We start from the raw sequence: 19948 nt of genomic DNA on the forward strand, positions 1-19948 counted from the left end.
TGCTCTGATACATATAATGTTATGGCTCTGATACATTATTTGCTCTGATACATTATTTCAGCCTATATGGCTCTGATACATATAATGTGTTCAAACATACATTTTATGTTCTAACTCGTTCATGCTGACTTTTGTCGTTTAGTTTTTGTTCTGTAACATTTCAGGATGTAGAGATGCTCTGATGATGCTCTGGTACATTCAACAATGTTCTGATACAAATCTAGCATGAAGTGATGTTGGTAGACATTCAAAGTTCTGAAGCTATCCGAGGGAAGCAGAAATCAGAAGATGTGAATGTTCTAAAAGATCCAGAAAACTCAAGTTCTGAAGCTGTCCTGAATGGAAGCAGAAATCAGAAGCTGTGAATGTTCTGAAGATCAAAGAAATTCAAGTTCTGAAGCTGTCCTGAATGGAAGCAGAAGTCAGAAGCTGTGAATGTTCTGAAGATCGAAGAAATTCAAGTTCTGAAGCTGTCCACGATGGAAGCAGGAATCAGAAGCTGTGAGTGTTCTAAGGATCTAAAGAAATTCAAGTTCTGAAGCTGTCCAATGGAAGCAGAAGTCAGAAGCTATGAATTCTCTGAAGGCAGAAGCTTATATGATCGTCTCTACCGAAATAATCAGGGAAGTCTTTAATTAAAGTTCTTCGAGTATTTATTTCAGGGGGAGATTATTTATCTCAGGGGGAGATTGTTAATCTCAGGGGGAGACATATTCATATGCTTATGCTATAGCTGTGTAATTTGTCTTTTGCCGTCTACTCTTTCTGATCGCAAATTCATATCATTTATATATGTTTTTGTCATCATCAAAAAGGGGGAGATTGTTAGAACAAGATTTGTTCTTATCAATTATCTTAGTTTTGATGATAACAATAATATGAATTTTGCTTAAGATAATATGGTACTCTAATCCAATGCAATTTCCCTTTCAGGAAATATATATAAAGAGTACGCATAATTCAGCGCTCAGAAGTTGTGTCTCAAATGGTTCAGCATGCAACATCAGAACATGGTCTGGCAAGACATCAGAAGATGGTCGAAGCAGAATCAGAACATGGGTCTATGGAAGCATCAGAAGAACATGAGATCAGAAGCACTGAAGATCAGAAGATGGTATCACGCAACAGAAGCACTTCAAGATCAGAAGATCAGAAGATGCTATGCACCAAGCTGTTTTGACTCTGATGATATTCAAACGTCGTATTCACAAACATCAGATCAGAAGGAAGTACAGGTGGCAGACTACGCTGACTGACAAAAGGAACGTTAAAGCTACTAAAGGCAACGTCAGTAGACACAGCGTGAACAAGGCTCGAGGTAGTTGACAAAAGCGTATAACATTAAATGCAATGCTGTACGGAACACGCAAAGCATTAAATGCACTCAACGGTCATCTTCTCAACGCCTATAAATATGAAGTTCTGATGAGAAGCAAGGTTAACGATTCTGCACCAAAACAACTTATATCAAACTTGCTGAAACTCTGTTCAAATCTAAACTCAGAATCTTCATCTTCATCAAAGCTCACTACATTGCTGTTGTAATATCTTAGTGAGATTAAGCTTAAACGTTAAGAGAAATATCACAGTTGTGATTATCGCTTTTAAGAAGCATTTGTAATACTCTTAGATTGATTACATTAAGTTGTAAGGAACTAGAGTGATCGTGTGATCAGTATACTCTAGGAAGTCTTAGCAGTTGGCTGAGCAGTTTGTAACTAGAGTGATCAGGTTGATCAGTAGACTCTAGAAAAGTCTTAGAAGTTGTCTAAGCAGTTGTTCCTGGAGTGATCAAGTTGTGATCAGAATACTCTAGAAGACTTAGTCGTGGACTAAGTGGAAAACCATTGTAATCCGTGCGATTAGTGGATTAAATCCTCAGGTTGAGGTAAATCATCTCTGCGGGGGTGGACTGGAGTAGCTTCGTTAACAGCGAACCAGGATAAAAATAATTGTGCAATTTATTTTTATCGTCCAAGATTTAAAGTCACACTTATTCAATCCCCCCCCTTTCTAAGTGTTTTTCTATCCTTCACTCGCCATAGGTCTCTCATCTTCTCTCGCTGTTTATTTCAGCACAAATGGATCTCGAGCAATCTGTCAGAAATCTCCAGGCTCAGAACAACCAGTTCCAAGAGATGATCCTTAACTTGGCCAAGGGGCAAGAAGAGTTGAAGGCACTTCTAATCAAGAATGAGAAGAGTCAACACATGCATCAAGGTAGTCAAGGTAAATGGAAATCCAAACCTAAGCGATCATTCACTCCGTTGCACATGCCGCTGTCTCAAGTTCTGCAACAACTGCTCAATCAGAACTTGATAACCCTATTGCCTCCATATACAGTTCCCACCAATCATGCTCCTGAGTACAAGTATCATGCGAGATGTGCTTATCATTCGAACAGTTCTGGTCATGATACCGAGGATTATGAACCACTGAAGCACAGGATTCAAGACTTAATCGATGACAAGATCATTGATTTCAATCCACCTGAGGAACCTCATATGGCCGATGTTGTGCATAACCAGAAAGGTCGTAATAAACGCAACCAATCTGTTGGGGCAGTTCTGATCTCCACACCGGCGCCTCAATAAGGTCATCAAAACAATCAAGACATGCCTAGGAGTCAATTCACCAAGATCAATATGTCACTGGCTCAAGCATTACAACATCTATTGAAGATCGAATTGATTACTCTGAGGGACCCTCCTAAGAATCCTAACACCTCCGCTCCTGGCTATCAACCCAATGTGAGGTGCGCATACCATTCCAACAGTCCTGGACATGACACTAGCAATTGCTAAACATTGAAGAATAAGAATCAAGATCTGATCGATGATGGGGAAATCAAATTCAACCCTCTTAAGACCCCTATGGTGATCACTGCTCCCATGCCTAATCATGACAAGACTGATTAATGTCTAGAAGGATGGACTATTAGCTCATTAACTTTACTTTCATTTGCAATTTCTATCATGTTTGTTTAAACATTCGACTTATGATAGACATTATCTATTTTAATAATCATCATCAGTGCATCGCATATGTTTGTCTTGAATAAATAATTTCGCTATCACTCATTTAAACTGTGTCTTTACTTTATGTTTTGTGATGTTCAACTCCTGCTAAGCTGTAAGCCTTTTGAGGGAGGATGACGAAAACGATACCGCGACCTCATACAGTATGCTTTTGAACGGACTATGCTGACGATGTACTGGCATTGTTTCAATTCCTAAATAGTGGAGATATAAGGATGTTAATCCCTTGTCAACCCCTTTGAGCCTAAGAAGTAGAAGTATTCTTTCTCATACAGATTAAAACCCTTAATCATAACCTGGGGTAGGTAGTTACTCAGTTAACTCAGTCATGCCAGTGCGCTTTTACACAAATATTGATGGTTTCCCGTAACCGTTAAGTCAGACAGTCAACCTCTATCAAAAGGAAAAAGAAGACTGTTAAGTCAAAACCTATGAAGGAGACTTATCAAAAATTGAAACATCCCGCTGACTGTAATCTCAAAACAAACAGTTCAGGCAAAAGTTAGGGATAACAAAGTCAAAAAAGAGGTCTGTACAAATCCTTGACAAAAGAGAAAGAATTACAAAAAAGGATGACTGCCTGTCCAAATACACTTCCGGTGCTTTAACCATCATCAAATGTCAATGTTACGACTTCAAAGCTCTACTAGGGCTTAAATGCAAAGTTAACTGAGCATAGGATCGAAGAACATCACGAAGATTGGGATGGGTATAAATAAACTTTGAGCCATTATCCTTTGTTTCTTAAACCGTGAACCTAGCCACGTTACAACCCTTGAAAGTCCTAACTGAAGCATGGTTAGTTCGAAAGCATATTGTCACCAAAAAAGGTATCTTGACTCCTTAAGGTTTGCCATAAATGCTGAGTTGATATCACGTTCTTACAAGTATCACGCTTTTACATCTTTTATTTTAATGTTTTTCAAAAAATCATAAATCAAGACAGACATATGCATTTCATCTCATGAATTCATTATTAAACATATTTTGCTACATAATTTCAAATGTTAGCATCAGGAAGAATCTGCACAGGGTACGGCTAATGACTAAAAGTTATCCCGACAGACGAAACCATTTCAGCAGCAACATCTCTTACAAATGACGCAGTTGATTAGAGGTCAATGAATACAAGGGGCATGACATTATTGTCCAACCAATCTGGGGCAATCAGGTCAAGATTCAAAGAATCTCTCAGGAGCATCGAACAATCAGGGGCATGCACCCAAATGAGTTTGAAGCTACTTCCCAATCTGTCAGGGGCATCACCTAAAGTCTATAATTACTAGGGGCATGTCACCCATATTATATATCTCAAAAGGTCCTCACAAGGCGAATCTCTCCAGAGTCCCTACTAGCAGGGGCAAAGCTAGGCAAGGCCTATTTGACACTTCGATCAATACTCATTGGTGTATCCCAATCAACACAAGCCCAGGAATGGCAGTCACCATAAACACTGGGGGCAATATTCAAGGCATCCACACCTTCCCACAGCGCCTGTTTCATAAGATCATATCCCCACAGAGTAATCCTCAAGAAAGATATCTTCAAACATTCTTGTCCCTACAGAGGCTTAGTTCCTCAACGGAGTTTACATCTTCGACGTTGCCGGTTCCCCGACACTTTTCTCTTCTCCAAACAGGTCTATTCATCTCTCTTATCCCCAGTCAGGGTGCATCAAGGATCAATCATTCAAATGGCTTTCATCCCCAAGCAAAAATCATAAATCCCCGGCTGAGCATCTTCAAAACAAGATCAGACATCAAAATCACAATGAGATAGAGATTTATTTTCTCAATCAAGAAAAATCACTAATATACTCCAGATAGCATAAACATATTCATACATTACATACATTACTTCATAATAAACATACAAGTTTCTCATTTATATGCATCATGACATTGCATAAAGACTAACTTTACCTTTTTCAAAATACAGGTACAAACAGATAAACAAAATCTCCAATCTTCGAAGATCTAAATTCATCAATACAAATGGTGGAGACGATCATTCCAAGATCTAAATTGGTTACCCCACAAGGTGCCGAGACGATCAACAATTCAAGATCTAAATTCATCAATACAAACGGTGGAGACAATCATTCCAAGATCTAAATTGGTTACCCCACAAGATGCTGAGACGATCGACATTACAAGATCTAAATTAGTTACCTGACGATCGACATTACAAGATCTAAATTGGTTACCCACAAGGTGCTGAGACGATCAACATTACAAGATCTAAATTAGTTACCCCACAAGGTGCTGAGATGATCGACATTACAAGATCTAAATTGGTTACCCCCACAAGGTGCTGAGACGATCGACATTCTGAGATCTAAATCAGTTACTATACACGGTACTGAGACGATTGACGATCCAAGATCTAAATCTATCCTCACAACGGTAGAGACGATCATTTTCTTAAGATCTAATTCAGTTACTACGAATGGTGTAGACACGATCATCCTTCCAAGATCTAATTCAGTTACTACGAATGGAGTTGGCATGATCCAAGAAAGAGATAGACTTAATCATGATACTCAATTCAGAAAATACCATGACAATGGAGTCACGACAATGGAGTCACGACAATGGAGTCACTACAATGGAGTCACCATAAATAATCACGACAATGGAGTCACGACAATTGAGTCACGACAATGGAGTCACGACAATGGAGTCACGACAATGAAGTCGCGACAATGGAGTCACGATAATTGAGTCACGACAATGGAGTCACGACAATTGAGTCACGATAATGGATTTACGACAATGGAGTCACGACAATCAATTCACTTATATGATCCAGACGCTCAGGCAATCTAGCCAACAATTTAATTCTAACACCACAGATACAGTCTAATGTACGACTCAGTCTAACACACGTTAATACATCAACTGATGGCATCTATAAACCCATCTCCGATAAAGTTTCTGTCAACATCCAGATGGAATCTGTAAGCCCATCTCCGACACTGCGTTGCCTGGATGGCATCTTTAAGCCCATCTCAATCAAGTCTCTCAATATCCTGGTGGCATCTCTAAGCCCATCCCTGATGGTGCAAATTTCTGGGTACTCTAGTGTTCAATCCTCTTCCACCTTCAGATACCGATTGGCACAAAAGTCAATCTACATCCTCAGGTTTAAGAAGATTGAACAGGGGAAGCTGTCATACCCCAACATTTTCCCATCTCATTTCACTTTCAAACTCATACAATGATTCAAGGCTCAAGGGTTAACCTAAGGCACACTCTCCTAATCAAAGACCTCCTGAACTAGGGTTTTGCATTCTCTTAAGAAAATTGATGAATCAAGGTCTCCAATGGATTTCATATGGCTTATTAGGTTTCAAACTATTTCTATGACAAAATTCAAGTTTCAATTCCCAAGATTGCTCAGTCAATTGCTCAAATAATCAACAGTCAACTAGTTTAACCTAAAAGTCAACTATGGTCAAAGTACAATCAAAACTCCTGATTTCTGGTCAAAATCCTTATTTTTAAGTAAAATTCATCATTTGATCAAGGTTTTATCATGATTCATCAAGAAAAGTTCAAAAATCAACAAAAGTCCAAGTTGCTAAATTAGGGTTTCTAAGCAAAAGTCAATTGTACTATGACTGGCCATAAGTCTCTCATGCTTTATCAGAAATTCCCCAACCAAAGCTCATTCTCAAGGAAATTAAATTCTCTACAACTTTGATGTTAGGCCCAAGGTCAAGAAATGCTTCGGCCTAAGAGATATAAGCCAAAACATTACAGGTCCTTCTGGAAGCTCGCAAAAAGCTGTTTTTTGTCAGGAGCAATATCATCAAGATAATATCTCCAAATGAAAAATATGATCCAAGTGGCTTTTAGAGAATATCTTGGGCTTTCCAAAAAGTCCTAGAACATCTCCATATGATAAAAATTGAAGGAGTTATGGCTTGCACAAGTTGGTCGATTTTGAGGAAATGCATGGAAGGCAAAGTGATGATTTTTAAGTTTTTTGCTTAATGGGCCTAAATCTTTGATTCTAAACTCATTCCTAACATGCTCCACGACCTCTAAGCCCATTGGTGCATGCCCATGATTTTTATTTCATTTTTGGTTTTTTATTCAAATTAAATCAAAATAAATAAAATAAATATCAAATGTGTAAACAAGGGCGCATAATTTGGTTTCTCCCAATCAGAAATAAATCTTTGGGACTCAAGAAAATCATTGAAATTTGATTGGAAAAATATTGAACAAAAATAGAAAGTTTCAATACAAATTTTGAGTCAAATTTGATTCTTTCCAATCACATGTTTTTATTCCATTCCTATAACCCTAATTCACTCTAATATATATAGAAATCAAACTTAGACCTGAAGGAGGACAAAAATTGGGAAGAGGTAACCAAGAACATTAGGACTCCAAAATTGTCAAAAATTCCAAGAAAGGAGAACACGCTGCATTCTTCATTCTAGGCCAGTTCAAGAGCAAGCAGGCACTCAATTCAATCCTTAAAGGTCCCAGGATCACACCTCATTCGTCATTGAAGCCTGAGACATCGTGAATCTCCCCCTCCAAACTCACGGTTTACATTTGTTTTTTTTTTTAAAACTTAAACTCTTAATCCATGCATTGTTAATACTTTCTATGCACATAGTAATGATTATGGTAATGTTTAGGATATGTTTAAACCATCATTGATGAGTTTTCAGGTGTGAATAACAAATTGCCATGGTTAGGACATGGCAAAACATCATCATCGTTTTCATAGTAGCTGGGGGTTTCCAGCCAAACAAAAGCCACCATCGTGTTTGCAAGGTTGTACTTAGTGGATCTGGGCGCTTTAGACTGTTGTTTAACGTGGATATTTGGAGTTTCATGTTTGCATGTTTCGTGATATGAGGTCGTAGCAAAATTCGCAGGAAATATTGCAACAATTTCGGCAGGTAATTCCGAAGGGGCAAGGTTGAAGATGATGACGAGGCATTGACCTTTTGATCGTGTGTTATTGTTTGCTCATTCGCTGGTCAACTCAGTTGGATCCTCCCTCCTCACGCGATTGGACCACGTAAAAGGAACCTGGCCCCACTATGAATCCTAGTTTGACTTTCTCCACTAATTGTACTTTTTCTATATATTCTCTTCCATTTGATTACTTAACAACTAACAAACGCAGTGCAGATGGCTAAGCATACTTTGGCAACTGAACGAACCTGAGTTCGAACCTTCCCGATGACATTCTTTTCTTTTACAAGGTTTTTTCACAGGATTCAATGTTGATGCCCTATAAACGAACGCGGTGCATCCTATTATCTTGACCGTAAAATCTCCCTGATGCCAGATCCAACGTCCATCAGCCTGCAAGTGCACCATGGACCTACAGGTCCAGAGCTAAGTTTTCCAAATTTTTATATTTAATTACATATTTCCTTTTTCTAAAAAACTATTTTCTTTTTGTTTTTATTAACTATTAATTATTGTTTTCTTTTCTTAAAAACATATTAACTAAAAATAATGTTTTATTTTAACTATTAATTTTAATCAAAAACTCGTTTTTAATTTCATCAAAAATTATTTCTTTAACATTTAAAAATTACTCCCTCTGGTCCCATTTATAAGAAAAGATTCTTTTTTTAGATACATTGAATAAATAACATATCTGGACAATATGTTGTCCAAATATATTATTTATTCAATGTATCTAAAAAGAGAATCTTTTCTTATAAATGGGATCGGAGGTAGTAATTGTTTTGCACATATTTTTTTTTCAATTAAATAATTAATTTAAACCAACCATTTTCGCACATAATTTTAAACCAACCATTTAATTAGGATTTAAGTGATTAATCGAGATTATGATAAATAGTTCCTTGATGCACTAATTTTTTTTCTTTTTTATTTTTGATTTTCAGGTTTATCGAAGATTCGACGACGATTCAAGTTGAGTTAAATATTTTTGAATGTAATAATTAACTAGGGTTTTCTTTAATTTTTGTCTTTATTTTCCGCAAACCCTTACAAGTGTTTATTGTAAATCCCCCGCCCGTAAAACTGTAATAGCGTAGGTTTTACTTTCCGCTTTTAATTCCTGCACAATATTTATTGCGTGGTTAGTAATTAGGGAGTGCAACTCCGAATTGAATTTAGAATCATTAATTTATACAAGATAAATATAATCGAATTGAACCACATGATTGTGCCACACATACACACACCTTTAGGCTAACCCTTCTTATGATGTCTGTTGCCTTTAATTACGATCAAATAGTCAAGTCCCTTGATTCCGAGGATACCTAAAGCAAATGTTGCCCTTAGTTCATTAAAATCATCATAAGATTTTGTCCCTCGATGCTGCCTCGAAAATAAGATGATTGTCCCATTGCTAAGGTATCCTCGCTTGTTTCCTAAATGACTATTCTATCCTTCCTTAAAGACTACCTACCTCTATATGGTAGGGACAGTTTTATGGAAAACGATACTTTCTCGATGACTCTTTACATCCAATGAAAGGACTTCCTACCCTCCTATGGTATGGATAGCTCTTTCAAACTGAAAAGCTAAAAGAACAATTTTTCTAACTTAGGATAGGTGTTCCTGATTGCTTAGTCTTTTCAAATTCAAAACTCTTTTTCCCACTCATTTTCAAATACTTTAAAAAACAAGGCTACTGTTATTTATAAGCTAAAGTCCTTAACGAATCTTTTCAATTCACACACTACACTTCAAACATTTTTGAAAACAAAGTGAGCTAAGCAATGAAGAGCCCATGGATAACCATGGATACAAAGGGTGCTTACACCTTCCCTTTGTATAACCTACCCCCCGAACTCAAAATCTTTTTAAAAGGTCTTTTCCTGTTCTTTTAGCCTTTCTATATATTGGATAAAATAAAAGTCGGTGGCGACTCTTGCTATCCGCGACATTTCAAAAAAGTCAGTTCTCCCACCGTATTACAAGTGCGTGGGCGCAGACATGGCCTGTGATTGGGAATTGGGACATGTAGTGCCTGTTGCACTAGCATTGTTATTTCCCGATCCCTGTGGAGGATCCTGTTGTCCCCCTCTGTTAGTGTTGTTAGCCATTATTTTAGTATATTTCCTCTTAGGTATTGGTTGGTTATTGTCGAAAATTTTACCACTCCTAAGGTTCATACAACACAGACGGCAACGAAAACACTAATTCTACATACTAATTGAAATGAAAAACACTTGACAATAACATTATGACACAGTCCCACTGGGCGTGCCAATTTGTTTACCAGTGATTTCTGACAAACAACCGCTAGTCCTCCAAAGTGTTTAAACAATCAGGTTGCTCGCAGGATCGACTAGATTGATCCTAGGACATAGTCAAATAGTGTTTCAGTGATTTGATTCATATTCAATAATCTTTCTAGTTTGTGAATATATACAACTTTCTAATGTAAATTGCAATAAGTAAATGACTTTAAAACGAAATAAAGTAAATGCATGAATAACATGAATTTCGACTTTAAATATAACTTTGCATTAAACAAATAACATGAAATGTAAATATGATGTTCTTCACACATACATTGTTTCAGTAAAGACTCTTTTCTCTCACGTTGGTACTTCGAGTACTTTTGTGAATTTTCTGTATATTGATTCGAACATATGAATCTAAACAATAACACTCCTATTTATACTATTTTGACCCTAACGGTATCTACATAGATTTATGCCACGTTCGACGTTTCGAACGTTTACTTCACTTCAGATGTTCTCACGCGTCCGCTAGACAAAGCCGTTCCATTTGAATTTCAAATCTTCCCGCTTCAGTATTTCGACTATGTCAGCGCTTCTGTCGAAGGATACTTGTAAAAGATTATAAAATTTATCCTTGGTCGAATAACATCTCTCCCAAAGAGAAAGACACTTAAATAGCTCTACGAGAACCATTTCTTTATCATAATCCAATACTCCAAAGTATTACAATTCTTTAGTCGAAATCTTCAGCTAACACCTATATTCCTATATACCCACTATTATACCATCTATTAGAGAGTCAGAACCCCCATCCTTACCTTAGATTGAAGATTCTCTAAGCTCCAACAATGGGCTCTCTCTCTTGCTTATTCTCCCTTGCTTGCTTCAACTTCTTAGAGCATGATTGTTCCAAAAAGAAATGTTAAGATTGACTCTACCTCCCTTTTTGACTAGAATAACTCTTGGAACCCTAAAACATACTTCCAATCTTACCCTCACTAAACCTCTTGTAAATACCATCTTATCCTCCTTATTTCCTCATAATATCCTATTTAAATAATTACTATATTTCAAAATAATTATTTCTTAAACCCATAATTTCTATCACAATATTTAATTATACTAATTCTCCAAAAAAAAAAATTATTCAACACTATCCCACATAAAACGTTGACAAACCAACAATTGCATCAATTAAATCACAAACAACCGATTAAAATAATTAAATAAGATAACTAGGGCGTTACATGTTTACTTCTTACAAAAAAAGAATTGAAGTTCGATTTGAGAGGTAATAAAACTCTTGAAAAAAAAGCGTCTCTTGAAAAATCTTGAGAGGCATGCTAGGGTTCAAGCAAGTTGGCAATAAAACATAATACACAAAAATTTCATTTAAGTTTTTGGGAGTGGATCACCTACCTTTACTATTGTTGTGTCCCTTTGATACCATTTTGTATTTAGGAAACATATGAGTAATTAAAATAAATTATTACCTGTAAGTTTTCTTCTTTGATCTATGTTTCTCTAAGCTAGAATTCTATGGTTGACTTTGTGTTCTTCTTTTTCTTCATTACATTACATAAAAGAATACTCGTTTTACATACGAGAGAATGAAATGAGAAAAAAAATTACATATATATAGTAGAGAGAAAGGCACGTCTCACATGTTATATTTATAAAAATTCCAAAACAAAGAAAAATAAAAACTTAGATATCAACCGCTCACCACAAGACAATAATAATAAATACACCTTTATTATTATTATAATATTTCTATTAATTAAATATATTAAATTAAATTTTGATGGTTGATCATTCTATGCAGAGTTAGTTGGGAGATTTCGTTGCCTGTTGAGTGAACGATGGTCAAGGGGCAGCACCCCTTGCCAGGTAGGTCTCAGGGGCAGCACCTCGATGCAACATTTTAAGGAACAATTTGAAAGTGCGGTAAAACAAAAGAAAATGGGGGGGGGGGGGGGGTTGAATTGGGGATTAAGATTAAAACTTTTTGGTATCACCCAAAAACTCAAATAGTAAAGATGCAACAATGATAAAAGAACACAAGTATTTTTATACAAATTCCCCTTTAACTAGTTTAGTCCAATCCACCCGCCAAAATGATTTTTCCTTATCAATAAGGACTTAATTACAACCACAAATATCACACTCAATGTCTTCTTGAGAATCTTGACTATACACTAGTCTCTCAAGGAACTATAATTCAAGGACTACCTGTCAAAGACTTCTCGAGTAATCTGACTAACACTTAGTCACTCAAGTAAAATGAACCAAAAGGTTAAATACAATGATTGTGTGTTTATAGATTTGGTTCTACAATAAGCAGATTACACAAAAATGAAGATCAAAAGATTACACTTAAATGATTTGAAATATAATACTCTAAGTGTTTCTCTCAATACTTTGCTTTTTTTTTCTTGTTGTGATATTCTCTTTTTTCTTTTATATTTACAAAGTGTTATATTGCCGTGATTTCTCTTGCTTTTCGTCACATTCAATCTCTTGTTTTTCCAAGCTTTCAAAACCTCCTTTATATAGGCAATGAAATAAAGTCGTTGGAGGGTGAAGTTGGAAAAACCTCATAAAAGATATAGCTATTGGAGATGCTTGATAGTACCATAGTGGAGTAGCATGAAGCATGTAATGGATGAGAGGATAAAATGAGGGAATATCCATTGGTACAATAGTAGTGTCTTTTTATAGATTTTTCAGAGTAGTGGAAGGAATATTTGATCTTGTACTGGTTATACTTTTGCCATGTATTCTTCATCTTGTCTTTACCTTCTAGTCAGAGGCTTCGAATAAAAGTTTTTCGAAGCTTGAGTAGAATTCAAAGCTTGTCTTCAGAGCTTCGTGAATATAAGACTTCAAAAGTGTATAGAGTTCAAAGTCCTAAGACTACAGAAGCTTGGGATATCAGAGTCATTTAATAAAGTTGATCTTCAGAGTCATTATCAGAGTAGATATAAATGAATATATTTAGAAATGTTGACTTGATAATTTATAAGCTTGAATTCATTAACACACTTTGTTTGCTCCTGCTGGTTCAGAGTGCGTCTTCAATTTAGAGTTTGTTTGCTTCAGATATTGCAAATTTTCAGATTCTGCCGGTCTTCAGATTCTGCGAATCTTAAATTTTTTCAAAATTCAGACTACATATGTGCTTCATTTAGAGTCTGGTTCATCCATACTTGACTTCCCTAGAGTCAAAATTCTTTTTCATTTGATTTGTGCACTTAACAATATAATTAAGTACAAAATTGTTCTCCATTTAAATAAACTTTGTTATCATCAAAACTCAATGATAGTTGCGGAACCAAACTTGTACCAACACAATTCACTTTGAATCTGCATTGTATTTTGCATCAATACTTGTTGCCTTTTGGATACCCTTACCACATAACTCATGCACCATTGTAAACCCTAATCGTATAACTTATGACAACACAACTCTTGCATTGTCATAAACCTTAATGCAACATATTCGCACCAATAACATCATGATCGATTATTCAATATAAATTAGTAAAATATTGTTGTTTCACCATACAAATGTCAGTTACGAAGTAGAATCAACATTGATCATTCAAATGTATACGATCATTATACTAACAAAATGGACGAAACAAAACAACATATCAAATATACTGATGTAGCACCAAATTTTTTTATATCATATATAGATTGATGAATCATATTTGTATCAATATGGATGATTGAAGCATCAATGCTTCACCATACAAATGTTGGCCGTGAAGCATAGTTAACTTCGAACATCCAATTTTACAAATCATGATGCTAATATTTAATATATATATATATATATATATATATATATATATATATATATATATATATATATATATATATATAATCTAATTCATTATGTATGTTTAATCGAATTAAAATAGAAGTCATAGAAACAACTATCTGACTCGTGATTTCGTAAGTGGCTCTAATACCACTTAAGGGAAATTGCAATTAAAATACATAGAGGAAAATAAAAAAATTCCTTAAAATGGTTCTTATGAATGAACATGTTCAATGATAGTATTTTTACCTCTTGAGGCGAGTAAGCATTAATGCAGAATCCAGATAATGATCATGAGCGTTGAATGAACAACAATACCTCTGCTTAATCCACACAAACAAAATGGAGACTTTGATATATATATATATATATATATATATATATATATATATATATATATATATATATATATATATATATATATATATATATATAGAGAGAGAGAGAGAGAGAGAGGAGGGAGGGAGAAGGATGGAGGGTGAGAGAGGGGGGAGAGATAGTTAGAGTTTCATAAACCAAATTTTATCAAGTGTGAATACTTCATCAAAAGGATTCTTTTAATAAACTGCTTGTGTGGGGTGCAAGTTGAACAACCTCGCTTAAGCTCATTGTACTGTATGATGTACCATATTTTACTTAATCCATCTTAAGCACATCGAGTGTGAATACTTCATCACAAGGGTTCTATTTATAGAACTAATTATATGGGATGAAAGCTCAACAAATCCACTTAAGCTCATAGTACATTATGATGTACCGTATTTCACTTAAGCGCGTCGTACCTTATGGTGTATTGTATTCCTCTTAAATGTATCATACATTATGTATTCCACTTAAGTACATCGTACCTTAAGTGAATGACGCCCGACACGAATAAAGTAATTTTTACATTGTTGTGTTTTATTTGTTAAGCTTTTAAATCACTTCTCAACCTTCTGATGTCAAATGCCGACTTTTATATTTGACAATGAACTTATTTTATGATGTCACTATTTCACAAGGATTAAGAACAACTTGCAATTTGTTTGAAAAAATAGAGTACGAAAGAAATTACATGAAATGTATTATTTAAAAAAATACTCCTAATAGTTTAAAATACACCAAAAAAAATATAATAGTATAGAATTACACAAATAAATATAATGTTCGAAAAAAACAATGTAAACCGATCAACAGAACTAAACCAAACAGAACCAAATCAAATAATTTGGTTCGATTTTATTTTAAAAAAAAATTAAAAATCAAACCGATAGAAACATCGTGGATTAAGACATTTTTTTTTATCAAAAATCAGTCAAAACTGAACATTACATCCCTATTTGATTTTGAGAAACGCGGTGAAAACAAAGCTTTGACTAATCTTTCATTCAAACTCTTCGAAAAAATAAACCCTCCAATCCAAGCAAGATATTTACAATTGAGTGCTTCTGAACGCTCCAAGTCAGTTTAACAGCACCAAGAGTCCAACTATACCGTTCAGTTATTGGCCAGACAAATTGGCACCAAAACACAAAACAATTTTCCATTTCCCCAAACAATACCTTAAAACCACACTCAAAATTCTCACACTCTTCACTTCACCTCCCAATTCCAAGGCCATGGCCATGGCTGCATCAGGAACTCTAACTCTCTCCCAATTCCCACTCCACAAACCTCTTCCATTCCCCAAAACCAAACCATCAACTACCAGAATTTCCATTAGAGCCATGTCAGGAGAAAATTCTTCACCTTCTGTTACCACCACACAACAAGAACCACCGTCATCGGTTTCGATTTCTCCTCCTCCCAATTTCAAACCTCCACAACCTCAACGCTTTATAATTAGGCCTGACAAGAGGCTTGAAATCCTCGGAGCTTCGCTTTCATTGTTCTTTCGCCTTGCTACTGGAGTTTTTACTTCTGGGTAACGTAATTAACGCTTTTGATTTCTCTCACGCTAGAAACTCAATGTTGATAACCTAATTTTGATTCTTTTGTGCTTGTTGTTGTGTTGTGTGTTTGTAGGTATTCTTTCTCGTTTGTTTCACAGGATGAAGTTCCATCGGATGAATATGCTTTCCGACTTTCTGGTAGTTAATGTATTCTTTTGTTTTGATGCTCATTGCTCATTATTGCATACTACTAGGTTTTTATTTTTAACATCAATTACTAGTGTTAGTTGTTAGAAATGTTAGTTAGAGGATTCGAATCCGCAATCTATTATCTTTTCAATTCTTACATTACTCTCTCGGGCTTATGTTATCAATCTTGGATAGCGGCAGGTATTCCCAAAAAGGGAACAGAACTGCCGATACGCAAACACTAATAAAGTTAATACTAATGAACACATAATCGTTAAAAACTAAAATAAATTAATCAAAATTTATGAAGTATTCATATTTAGAAATATAATCCACAGACCCAAAAGCACTGGGATGAGATGGTAAGGATCTCTTCCGTTTAATCAGAGGTTCTAGGTTCGAATCCAGCCTTAGTCTCTGCAATTACACGCAGAGGATACCTGGTTTCTAAAATAATAATAAAAACCACAAAGTCTTAAGTAAAACATACTAACCATCTCATATATTAACCATGGTTATGTATTATCTAAGGTTTGGCTACTTAGTGTACCTGCAGATCAAATAAATTGTTTGAAGAATTGTATTTCTGCAGTTTTAGTGTGACATTTTTATATATTCTGTAACATACAATTTGGATTTTTTTTAATTGCATATCTCATGCAATATATTTTTGCTCCTCATGTCAAAATTTTCTCTTCTTCGTCTGCATTTTTTATTTTTATTCTTGTTCTGTGTTCCTTTTTTAACGTTAGTAATGCGGTTTCAGGCATTACGGTAAAAGAAACATCAAAGCTAGGTGCTCGACCAGAGAAGCCCATTGAAATATATGAATTTGAAAGGTATTTTCATACTTCTCTTGTTGATATTTTTCTTTTGTAATTTTACATAACACTATGGCTTTTTATACGTCACTCCAAGGATTAAAGAATATACTAATCTGTAATGTTGTTGTTCTCTTCTTTCATTATGTTCTTCGTGGATCGTGTTCAGCTGCCCATTTTGTCGAAAGGTATGGATTACGGTTTTTTAGGATTGGTGTTTTCTTCTGTAGACTTTTTAGCAGGCATTCTGTTTTGTTGTAGATTAATATTTTGACTGTAACAGGTTAGAGAAATAGTTGCTGTTTTGGATCTTGATGTTCTTTTCTATCCTTGCCCGAGAAACAGCCCAAATTTTCGTCCGAAGGTTGTTCAGATGGGTGGTAAACAGCAGTTCCCTTACATGGTAAGATTGACTCCTTAAAACAATTAACAAATGCAAAACAAAATTGGTAGTTTCTTGTTATGATTTTCTTTACATCTTAAAAAGGATGGGATAAAAGTCACTAACCTGAACTGCTTCAATTAAATTAATGCAAAAACTATCTGGTAGCTGTTCATGAATCCATTTGCATCTTAAATCGTCAACTCGAGCAAATTGGCTTAGAAGTTTTGAATTTAAAAGAAAAATGCAACCTAGAGTGGCGTGCTTAAATTGTTAGTTCTCATAGATTTGGAATAGAGCTAGACTGTTGAAATTTTCTTATACATAAACTATACTTTTTGTAGTGTACATTTATACACATCTTTTGACAATGTATACTGAGAGAAATAAAAAAGCACAAACAACCATCTAAAGCTGCAGTAAAGTTTCTCTCTTTTTGAAGTTACAGGCACAAGTTTTGCCTTACAACAATTTTTACTAGTCAGTTACTTATTTATCTATGTATCATAATATTAATGTCTTTGATTGAGAAATAAGAATTTTCTTGTTTCAGGTTGACCCAAACACTGGTGTTTCAATGTATGAATCAGATGAAATAATTCGGTATTTGGTTGGCACATATGGTTAGTTTTTCCATATGTAGTATACTATATCTATCCTTTTTGTTGCATTTTGTGTTGCTGTTTTTCTCTTTGCAATGACATGTATTGGCTTTTGGACATAATCCTACAAAATCGGTTTGTAACGTGAAGGGTTATCAATTATTAACTCTATAAATTATAAGCTCTATTTAGGTCATATAAAGTTTCAAAATTGATAGTAGAGGTTAAGAATTAGTTTCAAATAATGCTGATAATTGTAAAGGGAAAGTAGGTGATTGCTCTTATGAGGCTTGTGATCACTTTAAATTAGACCACAGTGCAGTGCACGTTAATTTCTTAAGAAAAGTGAATGCAAAGATCATTTTGTTACATTGCAGCATGTCGCGCATATATGTTTAAGCATCGAAACATTGTGCGATTAATACATCATTTTGAATAGGATCGGTAATCCTTATAGGTTCCAGCAAATTTCGAACTCCACCAAAATTATCCCATTGTGAGTGTTGACCAATTCATTATCTGTTTTGTAGGCGATGGAAACATTCCTCTCACTTTATCACTCGGATTTTTAACGGTTAGAACCTGACATCACTATCATTGATTGTATCACCATAGAGTTGAATTGTACCATTGATGTTAACAACCAAACACTATTTTTCTGCAGTCATTGACTTGTGGTCTTGCTATGCTTAGTCGTATTACAAAGGTAATGCCTGATTTATTTCACATGTCATGTAAAGAAAGTGAGTATTATACATTTATTTCAATTTTCGGTAGTCATTGAGATTAACTTACAAAGAACTATTCATTTTATATTTCAGGGAACAACATATACTCCAGCAATATTACCACCAAAGCCACTGAAGTTATGGGCGTATGAGGTTGGTCAGCAACATGCATGTCTTGATATAGAGCCTAACAAACTATTAACTAACTATATTTCTAATATCTTTTGTTCAGGGGTCTCCTTTCTGCAAAATCGTTCGGGAGGTTCTTGTGGAATTGGAGCTACCACATTTGCTTATCAAGTAAATTCCTTATTTTTCTACTAGCCATATGATTTTAATGCTTATCTTACCCACTTCTGTTCTTTCTCTTCATATGTTACTGACTTTAATATTTTCAATTTAGCTGTGCTAGGGGTAGCCCAAAAAGAAATATACTATATCAGAAAAAGGGACATTTCCAGGTATTTTATTAACTCCATTTCCAGTTTATGCAAATATACACATTCTTAACAAGCTTCATGACATGGTATTTGGTTGAACGGTGATGTTAGTTCTCATGGTTATGCTTCACAGGTACCTTTTTTGGAAGATCCAAACACTGGAATAGAAATGTTTGAGAGTGCGGAAATTATAGAGTACATTAGAGCAACTTACACTCTTTAGTGATTGATGATGCCTTTGCAGCCAATATTACTTTCATCAGTAATTTTTTCTTACAATCATCTGTCAATGATTTTGGCGAGGCTTCTTGTAAAATCTAAATTGGTTCTACACAGGAAAATCAACTTGTTACTATAGGAAACAAAATTAAATAGTGGATTTAGGTGCTTCAACATTGAGTTATACAATGGTTTGAATTGAGGTGATTAAAAATGTGAGTTACAAAGTAAAAGTATATATATTTCAGTCTTCACTGTTGTCTTGCAAGGCCATTTACTATACTGCCTCTCAAGATGATAGTTTTGGGAAGCTAGGTTTGTCCCAATCAATATTTTCGCTGAAGCTTATGATTCAATTTCAACAATTGCTTTTTCTTTTTAGTTAACAATGAAAATTCTTTGCTTCACTCATTAAATGAATTGTTTCAGTACCACAATTCAAATTACGTTTCTCCTTGAGGAGGTTCATTTATTTCTTATCCCGAGTATATTTATCTCAAATTATAAGAAGTTTTGGGTGTTTCACACGAATTTGTAATTAATTATGTATGAGAAATAGGGGTGGAAATAGGTCAGGCCGATAACAAGAGCCTACAGGCTAGCCTATATAGGTTCAGGCTAGGTC

General features: G+C 35.0%; 1 protein-coding gene across 1 annotated transcript; it reads left to right on the forward strand.

The window, feature by feature from the left end:
• The first annotated feature begins 15509 nt into the window (after positions 1-15509).
• Positions 15510-19633, forward strand: LOC131631118 (uncharacterized). Its single transcript, XM_058901895.1, has 12 exons — positions 15510-15974; positions 16076-16140; positions 16898-16970; positions 17122-17140; positions 17236-17355; positions 17888-17957; positions 18467-18510; positions 18601-18642; positions 18758-18817; positions 18897-18964; positions 19068-19125; positions 19238-19633. Exons 1-12 carry the CDS (start codon positions 15670-15672, stop codon positions 19325-19327), a joined length of 1014 nt encoding a protein of 337 aa, XP_058757878.1. The 5' UTR covers positions 15510-15669; the 3' UTR covers positions 19328-19633.
• The last annotated feature ends 315 nt before the right edge of the window (positions 19634-19948 follow it).

This window comes from Vicia villosa, unplaced genomic scaffold (genome assembly GCF_029867415.1).
Source record: "Vicia villosa cultivar HV-30 ecotype Madison, WI unplaced genomic scaffold, Vvil1.0 ctg.000775F_1_1, whole genome shotgun sequence".
Taxonomy (NCBI): domain Eukaryota; kingdom Viridiplantae; phylum Streptophyta; class Magnoliopsida; order Fabales; family Fabaceae; genus Vicia; species Vicia villosa.

Coding starts and splice junctions, on each gene's coding strand:
- LOC131631118 (XM_058901895.1), top strand. CDS start 15,670: ATGGCCATGGCTGCATCAGGAACTCTAACTCTCTCCCAATTCCCACTC. Junction 16,141..16,897: donor ATATGCTTTCCGACTTTCTG/GTAGTTAATGTA, acceptor ATGCGGTTTCAG/GCATTACGGTAAAAGAAACA. Junction 18,643..18,757: donor TGCTTAGTCGTATTACAAAG/GTAATGCCTGAT, acceptor TTTATATTTCAG/GGAACAACATATACTCCAGC.